Genomic DNA, 25200 nt, shown 5'->3' on the forward strand with positions numbered 1-25200 from the left:
GAAGGCACACTGGTGAGAAAGGTTCACTCTAAAAGTACCACCTGCGTCAGACTCCCTTCTGAAAGCAGTCATGCTCTTTAGATTTGACCCCTCTATTGCCAAATAAACTAGTCTCCTTGCTGACATCATAAATTATCTTTATAGTTTAGGGAATAAATCAGACTTGAGATCTCCTTCTTTACAATCAGCAGTCAAATATCATGAATTCAAATAAATGTGTTGTTTTATTATATTTCAAAAACACACATTTCTTATTAATATGTACAACCTAGTCATCATTGTGTATATTTCATAACATCATGATTGTTCTTGCTGATCATAATTTAGTTCATGTGAATGTTAAAGTAAATTGAGTTTGATCCTCGTACACACCTCTGTAGATTGGTTTTTTAAAGGCTCTTGGATGTCCATACATCGGTGGTGTTTGGAAGTTTAGTTATGTAGCAATAATTCAGATGTATACAGTATTGGGTTTCAAATTTATTATGCCACTAATGGCCGTACAAACCACTTGTTCCTAAATATAAATTGTCCAGTTTAGAACTTGCTGTTAACACAAAGTCAAGTGAGTTTGACCCTGGAACCAACCCCTGTAGTGTGTTATGTATAAGGATGGGTGTGCTGAAGAGCAGTCTTGTTGCTGTTCCTCACTGGCTGGGTGGTGGTGGTGGTGATGATGGTCAGCAGCAGAAAGAACTTCCTGGACTCAGCACTTTGTTAAAATGAACTCAGTGGAAAGCATTAGCTTATACTATCTTTGGCTTCCGAAGATATAACCTTCCTTCTGATATGTATATTATATCGGTGAACTCTATCCATTAAGCAATGCTGGGCTATGAGATCACTTTGTATTTGGCAGCTCCAGCAACACAAAAGCATATTACACATTATTCAAAATGCTACGATCTATCTTATTTGTGATCTGAGGATGTCCCAACGGCATCACAAAGTTTTACTGTTTGCTCACGAGGCAGCACATACTTTTTATGTCCATTCATTCATCTGCAGTTTATAAAACGAGGGTTTCTTTTTGCTTGTAAACACAAACCTGAATATCATTTGTGTCAAAACTCAGTATCATTTCTGTTCCTTTACTTCTGAATCCAGAATTTCTTTCCGGTGCCAAGGTTCAAGAAATGTAAAGCAGGGAGTCGATAGTTCTGGACTCAAAGAGCTGGAATTCTTTACTGCTCAAGATTAAATGTGTACCTAACCGTCAAGAAACCTATTAAGTGCTAAACTTTTCAACAGCTGTCTCTCAGATCTTGCTATCATGCACAGATTCTATCCTTTAAACAGTTAGGATTTGGTTGGGTGATTCTCTGTAAATAAAAAAAAACTTCTAATATATATTCATAGACAATTAATCTGACCGTGAATCATTTACATAGTCAGTAGTGAGCCAGGACATTTTGAAGGATCCAGCTTGATATTGGACACCTCTGGGGAAGTGCCACATTGGTGGGTGCAATTACAGATTCATGTGATGATTGAAATGAGTATCATTGCTCCCGCGTTATGGCTACGGAGGTACATGTTGTGCACTGCATGTCACATTTTCTTGCTTTGACTTCTTGCACTTTTGCACGTTGTTCTCTAGCCGCTGTCATTGAACCGGTTGTTGCACGAAAAGACCAAACGCCAAAATGAGCTACAAATACTCTCCAGTTTGTGCTTGTTAAACTTATTCAAGTGTGTTGTGTTTATAGGTTTTATCACTAATCCCTGTAGTTAACTGACAATCCTTCCCACAACTACTTCCAAATCCACTGCAATAGTATGGTTTCTTCCCTGTATGTGTTTGCTGATGTCTTCGTAGAATTGATAATCGGCTAAAGCTCTTCGGACATTTAGTGCACTTGAATGGCTTTTCCCTTAAGTGTGTTCGCTGATGATTTCTTAATGTTGAAGGGTCACTAAAACTACTTCCACAGTCACTGCAGTGGTAGGGTCGTTCACCTGTGTGTGTTCTTTGATGCCTTTGTAGGTCTAATAATTGACTAAAGCACTTCACACACTCACTGCACTTGAATGTTTTTTCTCCTGTGTGTGTTCGTTGATGATTCCGCAATGTTGAGGAATGGCTATAACTATTTCCACATTCATTGCAATCATATGGTTTTTCCCCTGTGTGTGTTCGCTGGTGGCACCGTAGGTTTGATAACTTATTGAACCTCTTCATACATTCACTGCACTGTAATGGTTTTTCCCCTGTGTGTGTTCGCTGATGAATCCTGAGAGTTGAGGAATCACTAAAACTACTTCCACATTCATTGCAATGGTATGGTTTTTCCCCAGTGTGTGTTCGATTATGTTTTTGTAGGTCTGATGACCCACTAAAGCTCTTTACACATTCACTGCACTGGAATGGCTTTTCCCCTGTGTGTCTTCGATGATGAATCCTGAGAGTTGAGGAATCACTAAAACTACTTCCACATTCATTGCAATGGTATGGTTTTTCCCCAGTGTGTGTTTGTTTATGTTTTTGTAGGTCTGATAACCAACTAAAGCTCTTCACACATTCACTGCAATGGTATGGTTTTTCTCCTGTATGTGTTCGCAAATGTGTTTGCAGATTTGATAACTGACTGAAATTATTCAAACATTCACTGCAATGGTATGGTTTTTCACCTGTGTGTGTTTGCTGATGTCTTTGAAGATTTGATAACTGACTGAATTTCTTCACACATTCATTGCAATGGTATGGTTTTTCTCCAGTGTGTGTTCGCTGATGTCTTTGAAGATTTGATAACCGACTAAAGCTCTTCACACATTCAGTGCAATGGTAAATTGTTTCCCCTGTATGTGTTCGTTGATGATCTTTTAGGGTTGCTAACTGACTAAAGTTCTTCACACATTCATTGCAATTACATGTTGCTTCTCCTGTGTTTGTTTGTTGATGGCTCTTTAGCAGTGATGACAAACGAAAGCTTTTGCAGCATGTGTATGATTTTTCTTTCTTGGTTAGTGTCTCTGGGTCGAGTTTATAATTGTCTGCATCCCATGACTGTGTTTCCTGAGGAGCTAACATGGTTGATAAAGCACTTGTTTTATTCTCACATTCCCTGTATGTGTGGGGAATTTTGGATGCTTGATTTCAGATTTCACAATGAAATTCAAGGCTCACCAACTACATATATTATAAATGTGGCAAGTAAAGCTTATTTGTATGTGGTTATGTCTTTAGATTGCATAATGGTTTGGCATGTTTACGGGTAAAGATTAGTCTTCCTTCTGGTCAATGCAAATTAACACAGTCTGTTGTAGATCAAAGACCCTCTCTTTCTATTACCCTTCAGTTGTCTGGCTCCACTCCATTGTACTTTTCTCTTGCTCCTGTGGTTTGGCCAGAAAGAGCATACAATACACCTAGCATGCTGAATGGTGGTCTGCCATCATTACAGGAAGCAGAGCAATGCTGTATCCACCTCATACCGAACACATTATCAAAGCTGGCGGTGGAGGCCTGTTTATACAGGAAGTGGTTTGTCAGTGTTGTTGCCTTAATTTTCTAGAGGTCGTTTCTTTATCCTGTTGCATGGAGGTGCACAGCCCAGACTCTTAGATCCACAGATTTGCTCTTGACTGCTTCTTCCAGGGTCTATCAGTTTATGTTCAGGTTCCTCAGTCTCTGGCTGTACAGATCTTTTCCTGAATATTGGAGCTTCTTTTTTCTAACCACTTTTTTTCAGATTTGCACGATTATTGTCATTATTCTCGATCATTTGTGCATTCAAGGCTGGTTTCCTATTGGATGTAAAGAGATTTAAAATCACTCAATGGAAATGTAGGAGAATGTGAATACACAATATTTAACTAGTTGTAAAAGACATCTGGTCATTATCATTTATGAAAGTTACCAAGAGACATTTCCCCATACACAGATATGTAACTAAATCTTCTATTGAACATGTCACATTTTACTTAATTCAGAAAAGGAAGTGATTTTCCAGTGTTCAAAAAATAACTTAGTACAGAAAGAGCACACATGGAGTGCCCACTTGTTAGAAGTACAGCTTTACGAAGACGCACATGGCTAAGATTTCATTTAAACAAGAAGAGATTGTGTAAGAAGAGATGGATCAGGATGTGCTGCTGTCAATTCAGCTTCAAGTGTATAACAACAGTAACCCTTTCAAGACCTATATGACAAAGACAACTCTTCAAGAAGTATATAGTAAAGTTAAAGCTTCAGGAAGTATATAACAAATGTAGCTCCAATAAAACTCTTCTTGACAGTACTTTCCAGTTTACACTGGAGCAGCTGAAGTTCCAACTCCTTTTTGGGTCTGTTTCAGGTCGTTAGTGGGCTTGGTGCTGGTGTGTACTGTTTCTTATTACTGCGGCTCATAAGGGTACTTGCTGCATGAGTGTTACCACTTTGACCCTTTACAAGAGGGTAGCAGAGCCTCAGAAAGCACAACATCTGGAAGCTGCCTGCCTTTAGGGAGAGGTGAGGGTGCAGGTGTCAGACAAAATCAACAAAGGACATTAGAGGATTCTAAAAAACACCCTGCTTCTCAGGCGTACCCACAACAGATCCACGGTGCATTTGCTATCAGTCCACCCTCTCAAACTCAGATTCCCTTTCCAGTGCCTCTGGGACTACAGCTGCTTCTAGGCCCCCTTCCTGTAATGCTATTCTCTCTGCTACAACATATGTTGCAGACTTGAAGATTGATTTGGAGTTTGGCTGAATGGTTATTGCATCACAAATGTGACAGATATCCCAGTCCATCTTACTACAATTGTCACAGGATATAATGCACTTCTAATATGGCGGATGTGATACCTGTCACGCTTGTGATGGAGTAACTTGTCCGCCAATATCTAAATGAGACCCTTGGTGTAAATTGTGTCCAGTGTCTTCTAAGTTTCACCCCAAGCACAGACCACCACCTGACCCCCCCCTCCCCCACCTGTGCTAGTCACTGGTAGCTCAATTCAGATGCCAATACCTTAGAGCAGAACCAAACTAAGTGCAGAATCCAGCTTCGAGGCCTTTGGTAATAAAGGGCCAGATGTAGGTAGCCAACTACCGGTCGGTAACAGCCGAAATTACCGAATTTCGGCCTTTACCGACCGGAATTGGGTTATTGAGATGTAGGAGTCAAAAATTGACCGATTCGGTAAATACGAGTCGTAATTTACTGATTCGGAATATACCAAATTCTTATTTACCGAATTCTTATTTACCGAATCGGTAAATTAGAAATGGTAAAAAATGCGTTTTGAGATGTAGGAAACCTCAAAAGTACCGAATTTCATGAAATTCGTTATTTAAGAGTCGGTATTTACCATCAAGTGAAAGCAGGTGGTAACCAGGTGCAGGCTATGAAAAAGGCCCCAAAATGCAACACTGTGACCAGAATGGCAGCATTCTACATAATTGCAAAGCGGCTTTGGCTACAGGCAGCAGGAGAGAGGGTTTGGATGAGGGAGGAGCAAGTCTACAGGTAGAGGATTACGCTCTTCCAACTCACTGAGGCAGAGATATTGCAAAGGTACCGATTACACCCCCAAACCATCCTGGAGTTGATCAGGGACCTGCACCCACTACTGGAGCACCCAACACCAAGGGCGCACGCCATCCCACCCCATGTGCAGGTGCTCTGTAGCCTACACCTGCTTGCATCTGGGAGTTACCAGAGTGTGATTGCTGCGGTAGGTAGGGTGTCCCAGAGCTGCCTGTCCCGTTTCTTCCATAAGTTCCTGGACGCCATGATGCAAAGAATGCATCATTACATCAGCTTCCCTGACACACATGCGGAACTGCTCAAGACCAAAACTGAGTTCTATCAACTGGCAAAGTTCTCTCACGTCATAGGCTGTATAGATGGCACCAACATCCCAATCTGCCCACCTGCAGTCACAGAATACATCTACAGGAACCGAAAGTCAACCCACTCAATCAATGTGCAGGTGATATGCAACGCTGGCAACATGATAACAAACATTGTGGCCAAATTCCCGGGGAGCACCCATGACTCGTACATATTCCAGAACAGTGGGATCTACACACGCCTTGCTGCTGGAGAATTTGGTGAAGGATACCTGCTAGGTAAATAACTGTGTCACACCCTGATAGATAATGAACATGAATGTATTTTGAGTATGTAACTCATACCACTCTCTTTTCCACCTAGGCGATAGCGCTTATGCTGTGCGGTCCTTTGTTCTCACCCCCTACCTGAATCCATCTACCAGGAGACGTTACAATATGGCACACAGAGCAACACACAACGCTGTTGACCGCACCTTTGGACTTTTAAAAAGCAGGTTCCGCTGCCTCCACAAGAGTGGAGGTGCACGGCAGTACACTCCTATCATCTGCTGTAAAATCATTGCGACCTGTGCCATGCTGCACAACCTTGGCACCAAGAAAGGCACAGAAGTGGAAATAACACATCATGAGGACATAGATGATGGAACTGAACAGCCAGAGCCCTATGCAGCAGGAGTTTCGCCAGCTACTGATGAGACTGAGACGGGCAGAGATCACACGCAGCTATTTTTAAGTAAGTAAGGAGACACAGCCAGAGGTTGAATGTGAATGACGTAGTTTAATGGGCACTACGGTAAATGTCAAATGACACATCTTTGTAGTCCAAATTGTGCCAAGCCTAACTAGGTGGACACCGGTTACCTCACCCTAACATGTCCTCTGGAGTGTGGGCAGCATTACTCTGCGCCCACGCACAACACCGCGGGATGCCTGAGGTTGGGATTGAACATTGGCTGTTGAGCCAGGGCCTGTAGTTTGGCGTCTGGTGCTCCTCCTAATGTCCTGTATAGGGGTGCTGCTGCTGCTCCGGCTGGTGGTGTCATCAGTGTCCCCTACACCTACATCTCCAGCGTTGGCTGACTGGTTTGTCAGCAGCACTTCCATCGCAGTTGTAACTCTCCCCACCCCCTGGTAAGATCTGTGCAGCAGTGCACCAGCCCCTCCTGCATCGCAACATAACGGCAACATAGCAGTGAAGTTGCTGTTGCAAGACGGTTCATGGCCTTTGTCTGATGCTGCATGCACTGCCTCTCCCGGCGCCTCTGTTTGCGGTCATCCTGCAGTTCTACACAAAGTGCCATCATGCACTGGGACATGTCCCTCATCCCATCTGCCATGTCCCTCATGCTCTCCGCCATGGAGGTGATGCCCCGGTTTATGTTGTCCACGTTACTGTTCAGGTGGCGCATTTGTCATAGTACTGCAGTAATTGCTTTTGCCTGCAGGCGCTGCACTTCGACCATCATGCCTTCCAGCCCGCAGAAGACCCCGTCACCATGGCCAATTGTGCTTCCCTCCCGGACCCTACGGCGTCTTGCACCTCTGTGCACAGCTACAGGAGTGGACGGAAGCCCAGAATGTTTGCCTCCTCTGGCTCAGTTTGGTTGTCAACCTCCCTTTCCTCATCAGAGGAGGTCACAAGGATTTGTAGCGGGGGAACATCATGCCTCCTGGGCCTGAAGACTTCCGACACCTCTGAAGCTGCTCATAGAAACTGAGTTTGTGGGTCCTGCTGTGGAGACTTATAGAGCAGAGGCGATGATCGATGTGGTATGGTGCCTGCCTCTGGCGTGACAGCTGCATGTGTTCTGGGTGCAGGAGGTGTTACACTGCTGGGCCTTGCACTCCTGCTTGCATCCTCACTCCTCTCCCTTTAGGATGCCCTCTTCTCCCTCTCCTGCACAGTCCTGTGCGATGGCTCTCCTGTGGACAGATATGGACATTGGCTAAGTGGTGCTGCAACTTTTGTTTCAATATTAAATTACAATCCAGTCACACAATTTCATGATCCTCAAGTGCCTCTAAATGTAGTCTGTGGCAAGCCTGGCATTCTTTCATGATGACTGTACTGATGTATGTTACAATGACTACCTCTCCCATGATGCATTGCTGGTGTATCCCAAAGCCTGTACTGGAGTGTGTAACACACAGGCACATTGGGGAAGGGAGACAGGCAAGTGGGGAGGAATTATGGACATGTCCCTTACCTTGTTTTGTTGCAGCTCGGGCTGAGCTGTTAGCATCACCATTCCCAAATATACTCTCTGGCTACAGGGTGGAATCCACTAGCTGTTCCAGGTCCGTAAGGGTAGATGCCCTGCTCCTTCCTCCCCATGTGACAATGGACTCTTTTCTCTGTGATGACAGCTTCTTCTTAGTGATGATCCTCAGATCATACCATCTTTTCTTGAGGTCATCTACTTCTCTTGTAGTCACCCCTATGGCGTTCACCTTAGCCTGGATACCCAGCCAGGTGTTCCTCTTCACAACCTCTGCTACCTGCAGAGACTGTTTGCCAAACAGCTGGGTGTGGTGTTTTACCACCTCCACCACCAGCACCTGCAGTTCATCTGTGCTGAACTTTAGTTTTCTTTTCCAGTCAGCACCTTCCCTCTGGGAGTCTTGTGAATCCATCCTGCACTTCTGCTCAGCTCAGCTCAGTACAGCCAATCAGTGTCTCACAGCTCTCCTGGATGTTCAGCTAGTCTGCACCTGCATGGGTGTGGCCACTTCCTGGTTGTGGGGTGGTTGCACAGGATTGGTTGGCTCCTTTTTGCCTTGTTGAGGGGTGGGGTGGAGGCACGTGATTGGTTGTTTGCTCAATTGCTTGTTTTTTGTATCTCCGATTCGGTATTTACCGATTCGGTAAATATGGGCCTGGATGCCCATAGGAATGAATGGGAATTACCGAATCGGTAAATACCGAATCGGAGATTCCGAATTTTACCGAATCGGTAAATTTTACTGATTTTTTCCTACATCCCATTTTCCAATTCTAAAATACAGAATTGTTAAAATTTGGTATTTTAGAATCGGTAAAACAGGATTACCTACATCTGGCCCAAAATGTTTCTATATTTCTCAGAACTGACCGAAACTTGCAGACTCCTTTCTAACCAGGTTACCCAAAGGAAGGCGGTGCGCACCTCCATGGGCCTAACATACACCATACCGCAGCCCAGCGACCGAGTCCTGATTCGCAACATTCATCGCCAGTGGAGAAAAGGCAAGTTTGAACGGCCCTTCAAAGTTGTCTTTTCAACTCCCACAGCTGTCAAGGTCGAAGGGAAAGAATCATAGTACCACTTGTCAGATATTCTCTTGAACCCATCACTGCCACTATCATCAAGGGACTCACCAGCACAGACTTTTTTCGATATGAACTATGAAGACTTTGGGGACAGAAGCGCTCGTAGGGCTTTGCCCGGACTTTGAAAACTTTGCAGATAGGAGTGCCCATAGGGCTCCCGACCTTGGATTTTACATCGACTCTTTCATACACCGAATAAAAATATTGACCTGCTCATTGTCTTTTGCCCTAGGTGCTTTTATGTTTTTTAGCTATATGTCACCTTACAGGAACAGGTCAAGTTTCAGCAAAGGACGCCAGGTAAAGATGTCCAGAGTGTGTCCCAGGATCTTACCCATTTAACACACAACTTCACTAAACACAATGATTACATAGCGCTCTATTGCACAACACCTGGTATCAACACATGATCTAAGTGGGGAGCAAAGCATCTACCCAACTCCTGCTATGTTTCCTAATTGATACCCCATGCAGTAGGTTCAGCTTTGTGCCTCATACACTTATACCTATGACAAATAAAAGCTAAACTCCTGCCTAACACCAGAGCACCACAGGAAGTCCCAGTGAACCTAACCAAGTACGATACCATACCCGAAGTCGAACAAACAAAAAAAAAGGAATAGAAATGGTATTGGAACACAGGGCCTAAAATAGAGCCTCCCACAAGGGCTTCTTGGAGCTCACCAGACTTCAGCCCAGTGCATTAACGTGTCAGCACAGGCACCAACCTGTGGACCAAGGCAAGCCCTTAGTATAACTGGAGCAGTATTTATGTACAACAAGTAGTACCCCAATGTTCAGTTAACCTGCAGAGTCATCAATTTGGGGAACAAAAGTGGGGGCGGGTTGAATGACACTCTACTGACCCAATGCCAAGACACCTGGAACTCAGAGGCAGGAGGGTATACATGATTAGAGGGTAATGAGAAGCTCGTAGTGGTCAGGAAACTACCAGTGTATTATTTGTGCTTTCGGGGGAAGGGGATGCTACCCAAAGGGGCGAACAGCAATATGCCAGAGTACAACCTGTAATAATGATATGTAGTGGGGTACCTCTACCTTGATGGACTACTACTGGTAATGCGGCAACCACGCCTATACCGAGCTCGTCCCAGACTGGAGAGGGATCTGCTCATTGGTCACCCTCTACACGCCAACATTGGTCATACCCAGTGAAGGTATTTCAGCACTGCATCACCCCATCAGCAAAGGCACCACGCTTCTACACAAATATACAAAACAAGGTCAGCTGAGTGCTTTGGTTGGGACAGAACAAGGACATTGCTGAAGAGTTCCGGCTCTTCACCAATGCGCAAATAAGTGTAGGTTCAATCCCCTTCTTCACCGGCAAACCAAGGCCAACACTCGGTGGCTGCAGATCATCAAGATGGAGCTGCTGAAAATGATGAACATCACTGAAAATGGCCTGACCTGCAAAGACGAAATGAGTGCCATCTGCCTCATTGGGATGTAGAACCGGAATGTTTTGGACTTAATACCACAACGCAAGGGGGTGTATGCGTCAAGATCCGTACAGTGTGCTTTACCTTCACCCCCATGAAAAATCTGGACAATAGCACACTGACAATCGCCTTCCAAACACTGTACAACCTACAGCAGGTCATGATTAAGGAAGGAGGTGCCCCAAACATAGAATGGTTCACAGGCTTGTTTACCTGGGTACCAAAGTGGATCTCAGGCCTATGCAAGGCCTCGTTGCCAGTGGTTGTAATCTTGCTCTTGCTGTGCATCACCCTGCAACTAATATGGGGCTGTGTGAAGAAGGCACCTCTGAAAATAGGGGGAATACACCTGATTAGGACACGAAAGGCCAAGGGAAACACTCACACCACAAGCCAGAAACAGGAACCAGCCATGCTCAAGACACAGACACAAACAGCCAGGGTAGTAGTTGATAACTCAGTTAGGGGGGTGGGGGATGTTAGATTCCGATTCATTTATAGAAAGGGCCCGCTCTTGTCTAGCACACCACAGAACAACTGTTGCCTGAGTTACCTAAATTTACCATATAACACTTGCTACGGTTCCAGAGTGACCCTTTATCAGATCAATGTTTGAAATAGAGGGGAGAAGGTAGATCGCTAGATCTAAGGGCACCAATTACCACTCAAGGGAGTGGAAGGTCCAGTCACAGTGTGTGCCCGTGGCAATCGTTGCAACAAGGGGGGTACTGGACTGTTCCTGAGCGTGACTAGAGGGAAGATTGGTTGGCGTGACCAAAGGTGTGGATTTTACACCCAAGGGCATCCATTTTGTTGGATGGATTGGCCTCACACACCCCGAAGGATGTCATGCTTCATCATCGGCGGTTGCTCCTCGTCGGGGAGGCGGTGCAATCCCCGACGGGCTCACCTCAAAGAGGGGCTCTTTGGCGGAGATCTTTTTCCAACTGCCTTATGGTGAAGTGCGGGTGTGTGGGCAGGGTGGTGTGTGGTAGTGAAAAAGGGGATATTAAAATGTAGCTAAGGGTACCTGGAACGAATTTTATTCAGGGGGTCCCTCGCTGCAGTTAAAAACAGGGGGCTAGCTCACTAGGAAACAACGAGTTAATTCAGGTGAACCTAGATGGGGCTAGTAGTGTACAACGGTCGACATGTTTCTCGCGGTGGGCTGAAGTAACCCGCGATTCATCAGGACCTACAGAAGGTGATAAAACCACATGCTAGTGTCATGTGCGGGTTTGTGTTTGTGTTACCTCTGTGTTGGTTGTCCTATACCTAAGTATTGAAGGGAGATAAAACAACAATAGTTAAAACAATATGCGTTATTTATACAATTTGGTCACGCCAATGGGAAAGAAAAGTGAGCAAGCGTGGCATGCTATGGGTGTACTTGTGTTCTGAATCACAGTCGACACATGCCTGAGTGGTTAAGTATGCCACCTATCTATAGTATGGCGTTCTCAACAATCACAAAGTGAGTGAAGGGGTATTTCTGTGAAGTATGAGGAAGAGGATTTAAAACAAGGGATTTGTAATATACAAGTGAGTCACATGCAATAGCTAACCAGGCTCTATAGTGTAGCTAGGTTCATTCACCATGATGATTTTAGCCTATGTAAGTGTGCTGCCCCTCCAACTTTAAGGGATTCAAAGTCCAACAAACATTCCCTTTATCTACTCACCTAATAGTTAAGAACTACCTGCCACATGAGGGGTCGGCGGGGTGAGGCATCAGGGATGAGTCAAATAGTCAAGACTGGGTTATGGATTAAGACAAAAACAGAACACCACATCCAGGAGAGCATTAGTCAACTAGCTAGCAGTGTACACTCCTGCGAGTGGTTCCCATTATCAGTGGAGCCTTACGTCACCTAAGAGCACTCACCTCTAGTCTCCTGCGCCCCGGCTGCTTGACCTACCCTTCACCGCCGAGCTCGAGTAGATGTGGGAGCTCGGCGGGGAGGGTTATTTACATTACATGCAGCGAATCACTACGGAGCGCGTGGCCCCGCCCAATTACGGGTCACGTGATACATGCCGTTCGGGGGTCGGCCATTTTAAGCTAGTCAATCAAAAAGGCTTAAGGGGCACTGGAATATGTGTCCGTGCTTCTTGTGATTGTTTGTGTTGACCAACGCGGGCCCCTTATTACTGGTGTTTGGAGCGTGTGTGGTATTTAACGTAAGATGGTGAAACTTAGTGGTATTTAGGCAATATGTAGCGGAGGAATCGCGCTACTAGAGATGTTAAGGCGGCCATGATGAGTGGTGTCACAGCACACGAGCCCCTGGATAAATAACCTGTTTCACATGGTTTAATGGGGCGGACATCTTAGACTGGTGGAACTAACATATTAGCTGGATTTAATGTGCAGGCATCATTAATGAAGTGTGTCAGCCAGGTAAAAGGCACCTAAGATGCTGTGGCATATATTTTGTTCGTAATGTGGACGGTGTAATCGGCGGTGGGAGCCTTTGTTAGAGTGCTGTAAATACAGTTGCACTGTGCCATATGTGCCCATTGGTTCTTACAGATAACATCCCAAAGCTGGACGTAGGGCTGCCTAGGATTGTTTGCAACAGTGTGTCAGATTCAGGTTGCAATGGCTCATAGCGATTGCCAAGGAATATCTTCATTGAGTCCCAGTCTGTCAGAGGATAGGCGGTGGACCCATCTCTGTTCCTTCCTGAAGAGGACATTCTTTGGGCAATTAGGGCTAGACTCAATTATTACCCACTTCACGGAGTCCTCATCGTGGCCTTGGTCTACATAATGTTTACACATCTTCGTGTGTGTCTTTTTGCAGCGGAAGTTACTCCGATGTTCAATGATCCTAGTTTTGATGGGGCGGGTTGTCATTCCGACATACTGCAAACCACAAGGACACGTGAGAAGGTAAACGCAGTGTGAAGTGTTGCAGTTAGTATGGTGCCTCAGCTCCCATGTAAAGGTCTCAGAGAGCTGTATAGTTTTAGCTGCCCGAGTGTATCGGCAGACACCACACATACCGCAAGGATAGTGGCCCGTAACAGGGGGAAGCTGCCACAGTGTCTGTTGGGTTTCTTTGATTGCCTTCTTAGGTCGGGTGCTAATGAGAATATCTTTTATGTTTTTTGACCTCTTGAAGGCAAACCTAGGGTCTTCCATGGTCAACTCACCCGTGCTCAATATACCCCAGTGATGTTTTATAGTCTTCCTGACTTGGTTAGACCTAGGGGTGAATGTTGTCACACATGTGATGGGTTGGTTCTCTGTGCGGACCTTGTCCCGGTGTTCTAGCAGTGCCTCGCGATTGTTGTTCCGTGCCCGTTTTTTGGCTCTCAGAACATCGCTTTTGGGGTAGCCCCTGTCAAGAAGGTTCCTGGACAAGATTGCAGATTCCTTTTTATAATCACGCACATCGCTGCAATTGCGCCTTATCCGCAAGAATTGCCCGAATGGCAAATTAGAGCGCAAGGCTTTTGGATGGTGACTTTTATAGTGCAAGAGGCTGTTGCGGTCAGTTGGCTTCCGATACATGGTAGTGCTTATTGACCCCTCGTCTAGTCTGATTGTGAGATCCAGGAAAGCGATCTCCTTAGGTGATGAGGTCATGGTGAATTTCAAATGCGGATTCAAAGCATTGATCCACTCAAGAAACGCCTCCTGGGAAGATGCCGGCCCTTTCCACAGGATCAGGATATCGTCAATAAAACGTTTCCACATTTTAATGTTACTGCGGAAAGGATTGGACTCATGGTCTATGTATGTTTTTTCAAACTTGGCCATGTAGAGACAGGCCACCGAAGGAGCAAAGGTACTGCCCATAGAGGTGCCCTGGGTCTGATGGTAGAATTTGCCCTTAAATTCGAAGAAATTTTCTGTAAGCGCTAGGGTGGCGCATTCCAAGACAAAGGATTGCGGAGTGTCTGACGTCCAGTTCTCCTGACTGAGTCTCTCCTCAATAACCTCCAGTGTGGCCCTCTGAGGAATGTTTGTGTAGAGGGCCTCCACGTCCAAGGTAATCAGCAGGTCAATATCCTCAGCGTGCTGGACATTGTCCAGGATGCGTAACACGTCTGTGGTGTCCTGGATGTAGGAGGGGATGTTTTTGACCAGGGGTTGCAGAAAGTAATCACAAAATTGTGAGAGGGGCTCAAGGACTGAGTCTATCCCTGAGACGATAGGTCTCCCTGGTACAGGTCTGGTTGCTTTATGGATCTTTGGCAAGATCAGGAAGGAACAGAGATGGGTCCACCGCCTATCCTCTGACAGACTGGGACTCAATGAAGATATTCCTTGGCAATCGCTATGAGCCATTGCAACCTGAATCTGACACACTGTTGCAAACAATCCTAGGCAGCCCTACGTCCAGCTTTGGGATGTTATCTGTAAGAACCAATGGGCACATATGGCACAGTGCAACTGTATTTACAGCACTCTAACAAAGGCTCCCACCGCCGATTACACCGTCCACATTACGAACAAAATATATGCCACAGCATCTTAGGTGCCTTTTACCTGGCTGACACACTTCATTAATGATGCCTGCACATTAAATCCAGCTAATATGTTAGTTCCACCAGTCTAAGATGTCCGCCCCATTAAACCATGTGAAACAGGTTATTTATCCAGGGGCTCGTGTGCTGTGACACCACTCATCATGGCCGCCTTAACATCTCTAGTAGCGCGATTCCTCCGCTACATATTGCCTAAATACCACTAAGTTTCACCATCTTACGTTAAATACCACACACGCTCCAAACACCAGTAATAAGGGGCCCGCGTTGGTCAACACAAACAATCACAAGAAGCACGGACACATATTCCAGTGCCCCTTAAGCCTTTTTGATTGACTAGCTTAAAATGGCCGACCCCCGAACGGCATGTATCACGTGACCCGTAATTGGGCGGGGCCACGCGCTCCGTAGTGATTCGCTGCATGTAATGTAAATAACCCTCCCCGCCGAGCTCCCACATCTACTCGAGCTCGGCGGTGAAGGGTAGGTCAAGCAGCCGGGGCGCAGGAGACTAGAGGTGAGTGCTCTTAGGTGACGTAAGGCTCCACTGATAATGGGAACCACTCGCAGGAGTGTACACTGCTAGCTAGTTGACTAATGCTCTCCTGGATGTGGTGTTCTGTTTTTGTCTTAATCCATAACCCAGTCTTGACTATTTGACTCATCCCTGATGCCTCACCCCGCCGACCCCTCATGTGGCAGGTAGTTCTTAACTATTAGGTGAGTAGATAAAGGGAATGTTTGTTGGACTTTGAATCCCTTAAAGTTGGAGGGGCAGCACACTTACATAGGCTAAAATCATCATGGTGAATGAACCTAGCTACACTATAGAGCCTGGTTAGCTATTGCATGTGACTCACTTGTATATTACAAATCCCTTGTTTTAAATCCTCTTCCTCATACTTCACAGAAATACCCCTTCACTCACTTTGTGATTGTTGAGAACGCCATACTATAGATAGGTGGCATACTTAACCACTCAGGCATGTGTCGACTGTGATTCAGAACACAAGTACACCCATAGCATGCCACGCTTGCTCACTTTTCTTTCCCATTGGCGTGACCAAATTGTATAAATAACGCATATTGTTTTAACTATTGTTGTTTTATCTCCCTTCAATACTTAGGTATAGGACAACCAACACAGAGGTAACACAAACACAAACCCGCACATGACACTAGCATGTGGTTTTATCACCTTCTGTAGGTCCTGATGAATCGCGGGTTACTTCAGCCCACCGCGAGAAACATGTCGACCGTTGTACACTACTAGCCCCATCTAGGTTCACCTGAATTAACTCGTTGTTTCCTAGTGAGCTAGCCCCCTGTTTTTAACTGCAGCGAGGGACCCCCTGAATAAAATTCGTTCCAGGTACCCTTAGCTACATTTTAATATCCCCTTTTTCACTACCACACACCACCCTGCCCACACACCCGCACTTCACCATAAGGCAGTTGGAAAAAGATCTCCGCCAAAGAGCCCCTCTTTGAGGTGAGCCCGTCGGGGATTGCACCGCCTCCCCGACGAGGAGCAACCGCCGATGATGAAGCATGACATCCTTCGGGGTGTGTGAGGCCAATCCATCCAACAAAATGGATGCCCTTGGGTGTAAAATCCACACCTTTGGTCACGCCAACCAATCTTCCCTCTAGTCACGCTCAGGAACAGTCCAGTACCCCCCTTGTTGCAACCTTTATCAGATCAACACAGCACAGCTGTACTCTGTTCATCCCTAGCACTTTATGTGATGGAGACACCAGATATGGAACAAGTCTCAGCACAATTGGAATACTGCAGCAGTAAATCACATATGGCCCCAGGATGTAATACCTAAAGAAACAAGTCAGATGCACACACTCAAATCCAACAAAATGCACAGCAGAGGGCCTGCATTCTGGCCAAGGACAATGCCAGAGCAGTGGGTCGGTTGCATTCATCTGATAAGCCCAAACAATGCCTAGCATTAAGTGTTACCCTAGATAACACACTCAGCCACCTGGACCACCTCAGATTGTGACTTCCAGTTGGTATTTATGGTCACTTCCATCAGCGTGGGATAAAATATCTAAACACAATGGGCCTCATTTATGAGGCCGTGCGTCACTTTTTGTGACGCACCAGTGGCGTGAAAAATGCGCCTTGTTGCACCATATTTACAAAGTGACGCATCTAGGTAGATGCGTCACTTTGTAAACCTCTGCGCCACATTATACCTGCACCAGGTATAATGTATGCAAGGGGGCGTATTGACGCAAGAAAGGGTCGTAGAAGTGACGCAGTGAAATCTATGAGATTTCACTGTGCCACTTCTAGGACACTAATGCGTCATTTTCTTACGCCTGCCTCACAGCAGGTATAAGACTGACGCAGGCCCTTTCACATGAGGCTTGCCCCATGTGAAAGGACACATTGCTGGAGTTGCGTCACTTTTGTGACACACTCCAGCAATGCGTCACTTTTGCGCCATACAGATACGCCAGAAATACTGACGTATCTGTAACTCCTTGCGCCATGATACGTCATACTCTAAATATGACGCATCATTGGTCTCGCGAGGAGGGCGCAGTGAAAAGTGACGCATCGCTGTTTTCACGCAGCGATGCGTCACTTTTCATAAATGAGGCCCAATATTTATGACCCACTGGACTAGTACTTCCTGCCCAAAGTGGGACAAGTTTCACTTTATTGCACCCGCTGTACAGAATGAAGCAAGCCATGTATCTAATGCAAAGTGAATTTCTGCACGCAACTGTAAGAGATGTGGCTGCTATTCCTGACCATTATTGTTTAATTAAACTTAACTTGTTCCTGATTGCTAAGCTTTGCTGTTTCCACATTATCTGTAGTTAAGGAACATCTATTTTTCCTTTCTGATGACATGGATTTACAAGATTTCTTGTTGGGTCCTAGGTCACCACATACTAAAAGATTCATATACGCCACTTACAATGAAGTGTGGATGCTGCTGAACGTTTAAGACAAATTGACAGGATGAATTTGTTAAATGCATTGGCTGTTGTGGACACTGGCATGACAGAATTGTCAGCTCACATTTATTCTTTGAAAAATATTGTATCATATGCATTTGATGTTATACTTAATGACACGTCTCTCTTACAGCATGGGTAAAGACAACTGAGAACGATTATGTAATTATGTGGAAATCGCAGGTTTTAAAATCAAACCGCGTGCCTTGGAAATATCTAAATGCAATAGAATTGCTTTTGCCTTATAATTTAACACGCACACAAAGACTGATGTCAAAAAAAGAAGTACAATAACCTGTTCTACACTGGTTGGCTTTATGATACATCACAGTCAGGTACAGTATAGTTACTGTTAGGTAGGAGTAGAATAATATATTCATATAACAACATAGTAATTTTATAATGGTTGAACCTGTTGCACGGATTCAGCTGGTAAAGCAGAACTGTGTGTTAGGACGACAGGACGTCAGAGTGTAGGGACTGAGTCTCTCTACAATGTCATTACCTATCGGGCCAGTCCTGCTAGCTCACCCTGCCTGAACTCCTGGTCTTCCCAGAGTAACAGGTGATTTCAGCAACCTCAACATGACCCTCTATCCCCAAGGGCACTATGGAAACGGATCCTCCCCTTTTGTTACTCACTTACTCACTCATGCATGCCCATAGGGAACATAAGAAAAACACAAAGAAAGTTTACAATAGATTTATTAAAGCTATTGTAGTCTTTTATGAAGCAAATGTGCTGCGATCATTAGGCAGATGCAACTAAACAAAGTAATTATAATAAGCACCAGAATGTATAGGACAAACATACCAACCATGGCAAATTATATATTTGTCTGGTCCTACCCTTATTTTGTGATCTCTGGCATTGTTCTAAGACCCCAGACATGGTGTATGTAGTTAGGTGGTCCGCATCAAGAGTGTAAACTTAGTTTACGTAGGGTTGCATGTCAGGCACTGCTGTCATTCCAGAACAGTCCCCTCTGCCGAAATTCTCCTCTCTGCCTCCATGGGGACTGAACGCCATTTATAGGATGAAAGTATTGTGCAGGAGATACAGTTGTGCGACCGTGTTATGTCTAAATAGTAGGCGCTGTTGCTACATGAGCAAAGAAAAAGTACACCTTTGTGTTCTGTATTCTAGACAACTTCGTATAAAATCTGTAGACGAAATCCCACGAAGAGTCCCTGAATAACAAATAACATTTACAGCATATTCTCAAAATAATATCGCAAACACAAATGTGCTATATGTGCCTATGCAGAGGAAGCAGGGGCAGCCTAAAAATGACTAAAACGCAGAACTAAGGGAGTTCCAAAACGGGGCAAAAAGGGAAAACACTACAAACTGTTTACCTTTTTCACTATTCTTGTAATGCTGGTTACACTGCTTTGTTTTTTTTACTAATAATTGCAGCACACTCTTTTTATCCAATATTACGATTGTTTCAATGAATGTTTGAAAAGCCAATTCGTACCTTTCTTGTGTCTACCTTGGGCATGCAAAAGTAAACAACAAAAGGGAAGATCTGTTTAAACTAATGGTCATGTTTGTGGTTGCTAATAACATGATATGATATGATAGCATTTTATAAAAAAGAGAGGAAGGAACCCACACTTCATTATATTTCACACCATTCAATTTCGGATGAAAGGATAAACAAGACTTAATATGTTTATCTTGGCGATTATTTGCGGCGTTTTATTCATCCATTTTTTATAAAAGCAACTTTTGGTGGATATTATTTAAGTCAAGAGAAATACCACTGCCTTTCACGTACTGACTCCACACTGTATGTATTTTGATTCAAGTTTTCGTGTTGTAAAGATTAGGCATCACGTATTTTGATTCAAGTTTTGTGTTGTAAATATTAGGCATCACGACTTTCATGGTCAGTACGTGAAAGGCAGTGGTATTTCTCTTGACTTAAATAATATCCACCAAAGTTGCTTTTATAAAAAATGGATGAATAAAACGGCGCAAATAATCGCCAAGATAAACATATTAAGTCTTGTTTATCCTTTCATCCGAAATTGAATGGTGTGAAATATAATGAAGTGTGGGTTCCTTCCTCTCTTTTTTATAAAGTATTCGGGCCCTTACCCCACTTCTGTCCACATGGGCCAAACTCTTTTTTGAAAGACATGATATGATAGCAGGCATATTGCGTGCAGCTACTCCAGGGAGTGTTCCGGTGTGGTACAAGCTGAAGGCCAGAGAGAAAACAAACTTAGTTTACCAAGAAGAACAAATATTTTAGCTTCTTTTTAAAGAGCCCTGGATCACTTATACCGTGTAAATCCAGAGGGAGCTGATTCCAAGCAACAGCACATAAAAAAGTGAGTGATCTACTTCCTGCTCTCTGTCTGTGGATACTAGGGGTGCTTGTCAGAAATGTATTGGTAGTTAGAAGCTGTCTTGGCGGGTTGTAGATGCTAAATCATGTCCTTTGCCACACAGGCCTGCATGAACCAGCACCATAGACTTGCATTTCACTCTCTCCCTAATGGGCTTCCAATGGAGATCCCGAAGATGCAGCCTAATGCGCGGCCGTCTTGGGAGATTGAGCAGGAGTCAAACTGCTGCATTCTGAATCACCTGAAGTTTGTCCTGAAAATATTCCGGAAGGTCTATATAAAGGGCATTGTGGTAGACGATAGAGGACATGATCAACGCCCGAATGACTGATTTCTTGGAATGGAACGATAAGAGAGTCTGAAATTTCTTCGTAGATCTAATGATCGCAAAGCACGTTCCAACCAACCTGTCAATTTAGGCACCAAATGACAGCGTATTATCAAACAAAATCCCCAAATCTTTTACTGGATCTCAAGGGGATCCAGCAGGGGTGCATCGTCTGGGTTAACGAAGAGGAGAATTTCAGTTTTATCCTCATTACATTTCAATTGCATGTTTGCTAGTGAATAAAAGACTGCGGTAAGACAGGTTTTAACATGAGAGCTCTCCAACTCTGTTCCCTTAATCCAGGAGAAGAGCAACTGTGTGTCATCTGCGTAGGAGATCACTTTTGCTCCTAATGTTTCTGCTAGCTGGATCAGCGATATTAGAAAGTGAAGGGCTCAATGCCAATCATTGAGGGACCGCTATATCCACCTTTTGAGGACTTGCAGAGCAGGAGGGAATCCAGATGTTATGGCTTCTGTTTTCTAAGAAGGATTTTAACCAGCTCCAGGCTAACCCTATCACTCCTATCTCCTGAAGACTATGTAAGAGAAGAACATGCAGGACTGTGTCGAAAGCTGCCCACAGATCCAATAATATTAGTGCAGCTATACCCCTCGTGTCCAGGGTACCCCTAATACATTCAGATACCTCTACCAGAGCTGTTTCTGTGCTGTACTGGGCCCTGAAGCTTGATTGACTCAGGTGGAGAAGCCCAATAATCTCCATATATTTCTATAGTCGTCCATTTACCTGCTTCTATAGTATCTTGGAAAAAGCCGCCAGCAGCGAAATGGGCCTGTAGTTAAACGGGGGTGGCAGAATATGCTGTTGTTTTTTTAAAAAGGGGTAGAATTATTGTCTGTGCCCAGACTCTAGGAACCATGGTTGTTGCTAGAGATGAATTAAGAATCTTATTAACCAAAGGATTAATGATGTCAGCCCATGCAGCTGGCAGTTTAAGGGGGCATTGGTCAATCGGGGAGCCTGACTTTAAAGTTTTAAGAGCCGTAAGAGATCCCTCCAAAGAGATGGCTGTGAAAGAGCTCAGTTTTGGGTTACGTACAGATAACTTCATATTTTGATTAACTACATCAGTACTATAAATCAAAAGGGGATGGATCACTTGTACCTGTAGCCAGGGTCCGTTGTGTACTATCCGTCAGTACCTTACATGGTACTTGGAGAACCCTCATTCACGTGTACAGGTCGTTCGGCGGTTTATCTTGATTCTCCGCCTTTGTTTAACAACGTGATAGCATCATCATAGGGTCTCTTTTTATGCTTCCTCCACCTGGACGAAACCACTGGTTTTTGCAGTAGTGATCAGAAATAGTTAGTGAAAAAAGTGCTCGAGTGAGGTGGGGTGTTAAAACATCATCCTCATACTACATAAGAAGTAATATTTTTTTTCTATCTAGTATATGCGTGTTAGCAGAACTTGCGCGTGCTCGTGGAGATATTTTTAGCGTTTCGCAGAGTTTTGCATTGCGCGGCTACGCAAATTCCGTCCACCCCTAGTAATGACTCCAATTCAAATACCCTCCTCAAAAGCCTTGGGAACCTCGACCTAACTCAGCACAACACCAGACCCACCCACACAGGCAAACACTTCCTGAACCCTATCTTCTCCACACCAAACAACATCAGATTCTACAAACCAACACCTATCACCTGAACTGACAACACCGTTTTAAGTTTCAAGCTCACCACCCTGAATCACAGGAGAACCACCACATCTGGACAAAAGAGTGAGCAGCTAATACAGATATATCTAGGTTACAACCCGAAGAGTGAGCACAACTCTGACTACACATGCTGTAATTGCGACTCAGACGGGTGCCCGATTACAGTATCTTGGGGTACTCACTGAGACCTGATACGCCTAGTCGGGCATTCCTTAATACCAAGAAACATTCAACCATACCACTGCCCTGGATGATTCTTGTTGTTACTGTGAGGCCAGCCGGGCTGGAAGGAGCCTGTGGTTTGTTGGAGGCTCACCGGTTTGCAGCCACCTTCAGGCAGGAGGTGCATCGTGTAGATCTTCCAGAGCTTTCTTCCAGTCAGCTGTTGCTCCTTTCTGGGCTTAGCAGTTCAAAGGTCAGGTGAATCAGAACTGCTCCAGGTCACCTTCTTCTTAATTGGTGTTTGACTGAGACAATGAAAGGGATTTAAGATCACCCCCCTCTTCTCTCCCACCTACTTCAAGTCATTAACCAGAGAGGATACAACGATTGCTATCTGAAGAAGGTGACCTTCACACGGACCAAACCCCGTGTGGGGGAAACTCCAATTTCTTTTCCCCCTCAAATGTTCACAAACTGAATGATGTCCTCATTGGGTCAGAGATTGAAGCATTCAACAAAGAGGGTCCTCAAACTGGTTGGAAGAATTACAGTGAACTCGCCGACTTAGGTCTTTCTAGGTTTACAACAAAGTGAATTATCAAAGGCCAGCAGTCCCAAAGTACAATACAGAAAAAAATAGGAAAATGCTTGTCTTGACTTTGATAATATAGAGATATAGGGCCAGATGTAGGTAGCTAAATACCGGTCGGTAACAGCTGAAAATCAGTGACTTTCTTGTTACCGACCGGTATTTAGCCCTTTCCAATGTAGGAAGCTCTAAATAAGGATTTAGTAATTTACTGATTCTTTATATTAAGGAATCTGTAAAATACTGAATCCTTATTTTAAGGAATCAGTAAATTACCGAATCCTTAAGGTAGCACTTAAGTGAGTGCATTTTTGCTTTAAGGATTCGTTATTTACCACCAACTACAAGTTGGTGCTAAATACCGAATACCTTTAAAAATGCAATTATTTGTTTTTTTAAAAGTGTCATGTGGCAGACATACATGCCCTTAGGGCATGTATGTGCGCCACATGTGCACACATGCACGATTCAGAGGTGCAACAGGGTGTCAATGTGACACCCTGCCACCCTTGAATATGCTCCCCCTATTACCGATTCGGTATTTACCGAATCGGCAATAGTGAATGGCTTCCCATTCATTCCTATGGGCTTCCAGGCCCATAGGAATGAATGGGAAGGTATTCCTCATTACCGAATCGGTACTACAGATTCGGTAATGAGGAATATTACCCAATCAGTACATTTCACCGATTTATTACCTACATCACATGTACCGATTCTTAAATACTGAATCGGTAAAATTCGGTATTTAAGATTTGGTAAATTGTGATTACCTACATCTAGCCCATAGTTCTGTTTAACAGAAAGAGTGGAAACTGGAATGAATCTAGTTCTGAGATTAGCATCAACTCCAGAACTTTCATCCTCCTTTGAGACGCGGACTTTCACTTAGAGGACCGTAATGACTGAAATTCAAATACCCTCCTCAAAAGCCTTAGGAACCCCAACCTTACTCAGCACATCACCAGGCCCACCCATACTGGCAATCACTTCCTGGCACATCTCTTCTCCACACTAAACAACATCAGAATCTACAAACAAAAGCCTATCACCTGACCTGACAATACCCTTTTGAGTTTCAAGCTCACCATCTTGTATCACAAGAGATCCACCAGCTCTGGACAGGCTTGCTGCTGCTGGAAGAACATCTCAGAGAAGGACTGGGCTTCTGCCCTCTCCATACGCCTCTCAAAGCATACCAGTAACCTAGTGGAAGACATGCAAAGCTTCAATGAATGGATCACCACCTGCACCAACAACCTGGCCACCCTCAAGCACAGAAAAAAAATAAAGATCACAAAAGCAAGCCAGCTGGTGCACAGAAGAACTCAGGATGGCAATGCAGCACTGTAAGCACCTGTAAAGCAAGTGGAGAATGATCCAAGATACCGCAGACAATGACGTCTTCTAATCTGCCCTGACATGCTTCCACCAGCATGTCTGAAGTGCCAAGTCAACAGCCCACACCCAACGCATCAAAGCCAGCAACAACAGCACCAAATATATTTTCTTCATAGTCGGAAAATTCACAGTGCTGCAGCCACCAGCAGCAACATCTCCCCTTACAGGACCAATTGCAACAACCTCTGTAACTTCTTTTGGAAGGAGATCACAGAAACCTAAGCCAACTTCAACCTTCAACCTGACTCCAGCAACCTCGCAGCCAGTCTTCCAATCTCAGCTGAAGAATGGACCTTGACCATGTGGAACGGCATCACCACAAAAGAGACTGCTGCAACCATGAAGACCATCCACTGTCTGGCCCCATAGACCCATACCCCACCACACTTTCAACAAAGGTCTAACCACCATCAGTGAAGACCTCACTCCCATCGTGAATGACTCCATCAATGCGGCCCTCTTCTCAGAAACCCGGAGGCTGGCAGAAGTCACAGACCTGCAGAGGAAACCCTCTGTGGATCTAACCATACTCTCCAACTACTGACTAATCAACCTCCTATCATACATGGCCAAAGTCCTAGAGAAAACCATCAGGAAGTGTCTGACCTCGTGAACCACCAGCTCCTCAA

At 44.7% G+C, this 25200-nt stretch overlaps 1 protein-coding gene across 1 annotated transcript in view; it reads right to left on the reverse strand.

Annotated features, from left to right (window-relative positions):
• Nucleotides 1-214: 214 nt before the first annotated feature.
• LOC144768010 (uncharacterized) overlaps nt 215-25200 on the reverse strand; it is a 37433-nt gene continuing 12447 nt past the window's right edge. Inside the window, exon 2 of the mRNA XM_078651404.1 lies at nt 215-3747. Within this exon, the coding sequence (XP_078507530.1) occupies nt 1685-3031 (1347 nt within the window). The 5' untranslated portion in view covers nt 3032-3747 and the 3' untranslated portion in view covers nt 215-1684. The remainder of the gene's footprint in view (nt 3748-25200) is intronic.

This window comes from Lissotriton helveticus, chromosome 1_1 (genome assembly GCF_964261635.1).
Source record: "Lissotriton helveticus chromosome 1_1, aLisHel1.1, whole genome shotgun sequence".
Classification (NCBI taxonomy): domain Eukaryota; kingdom Metazoa; phylum Chordata; class Amphibia; order Caudata; family Salamandridae; genus Lissotriton; species Lissotriton helveticus.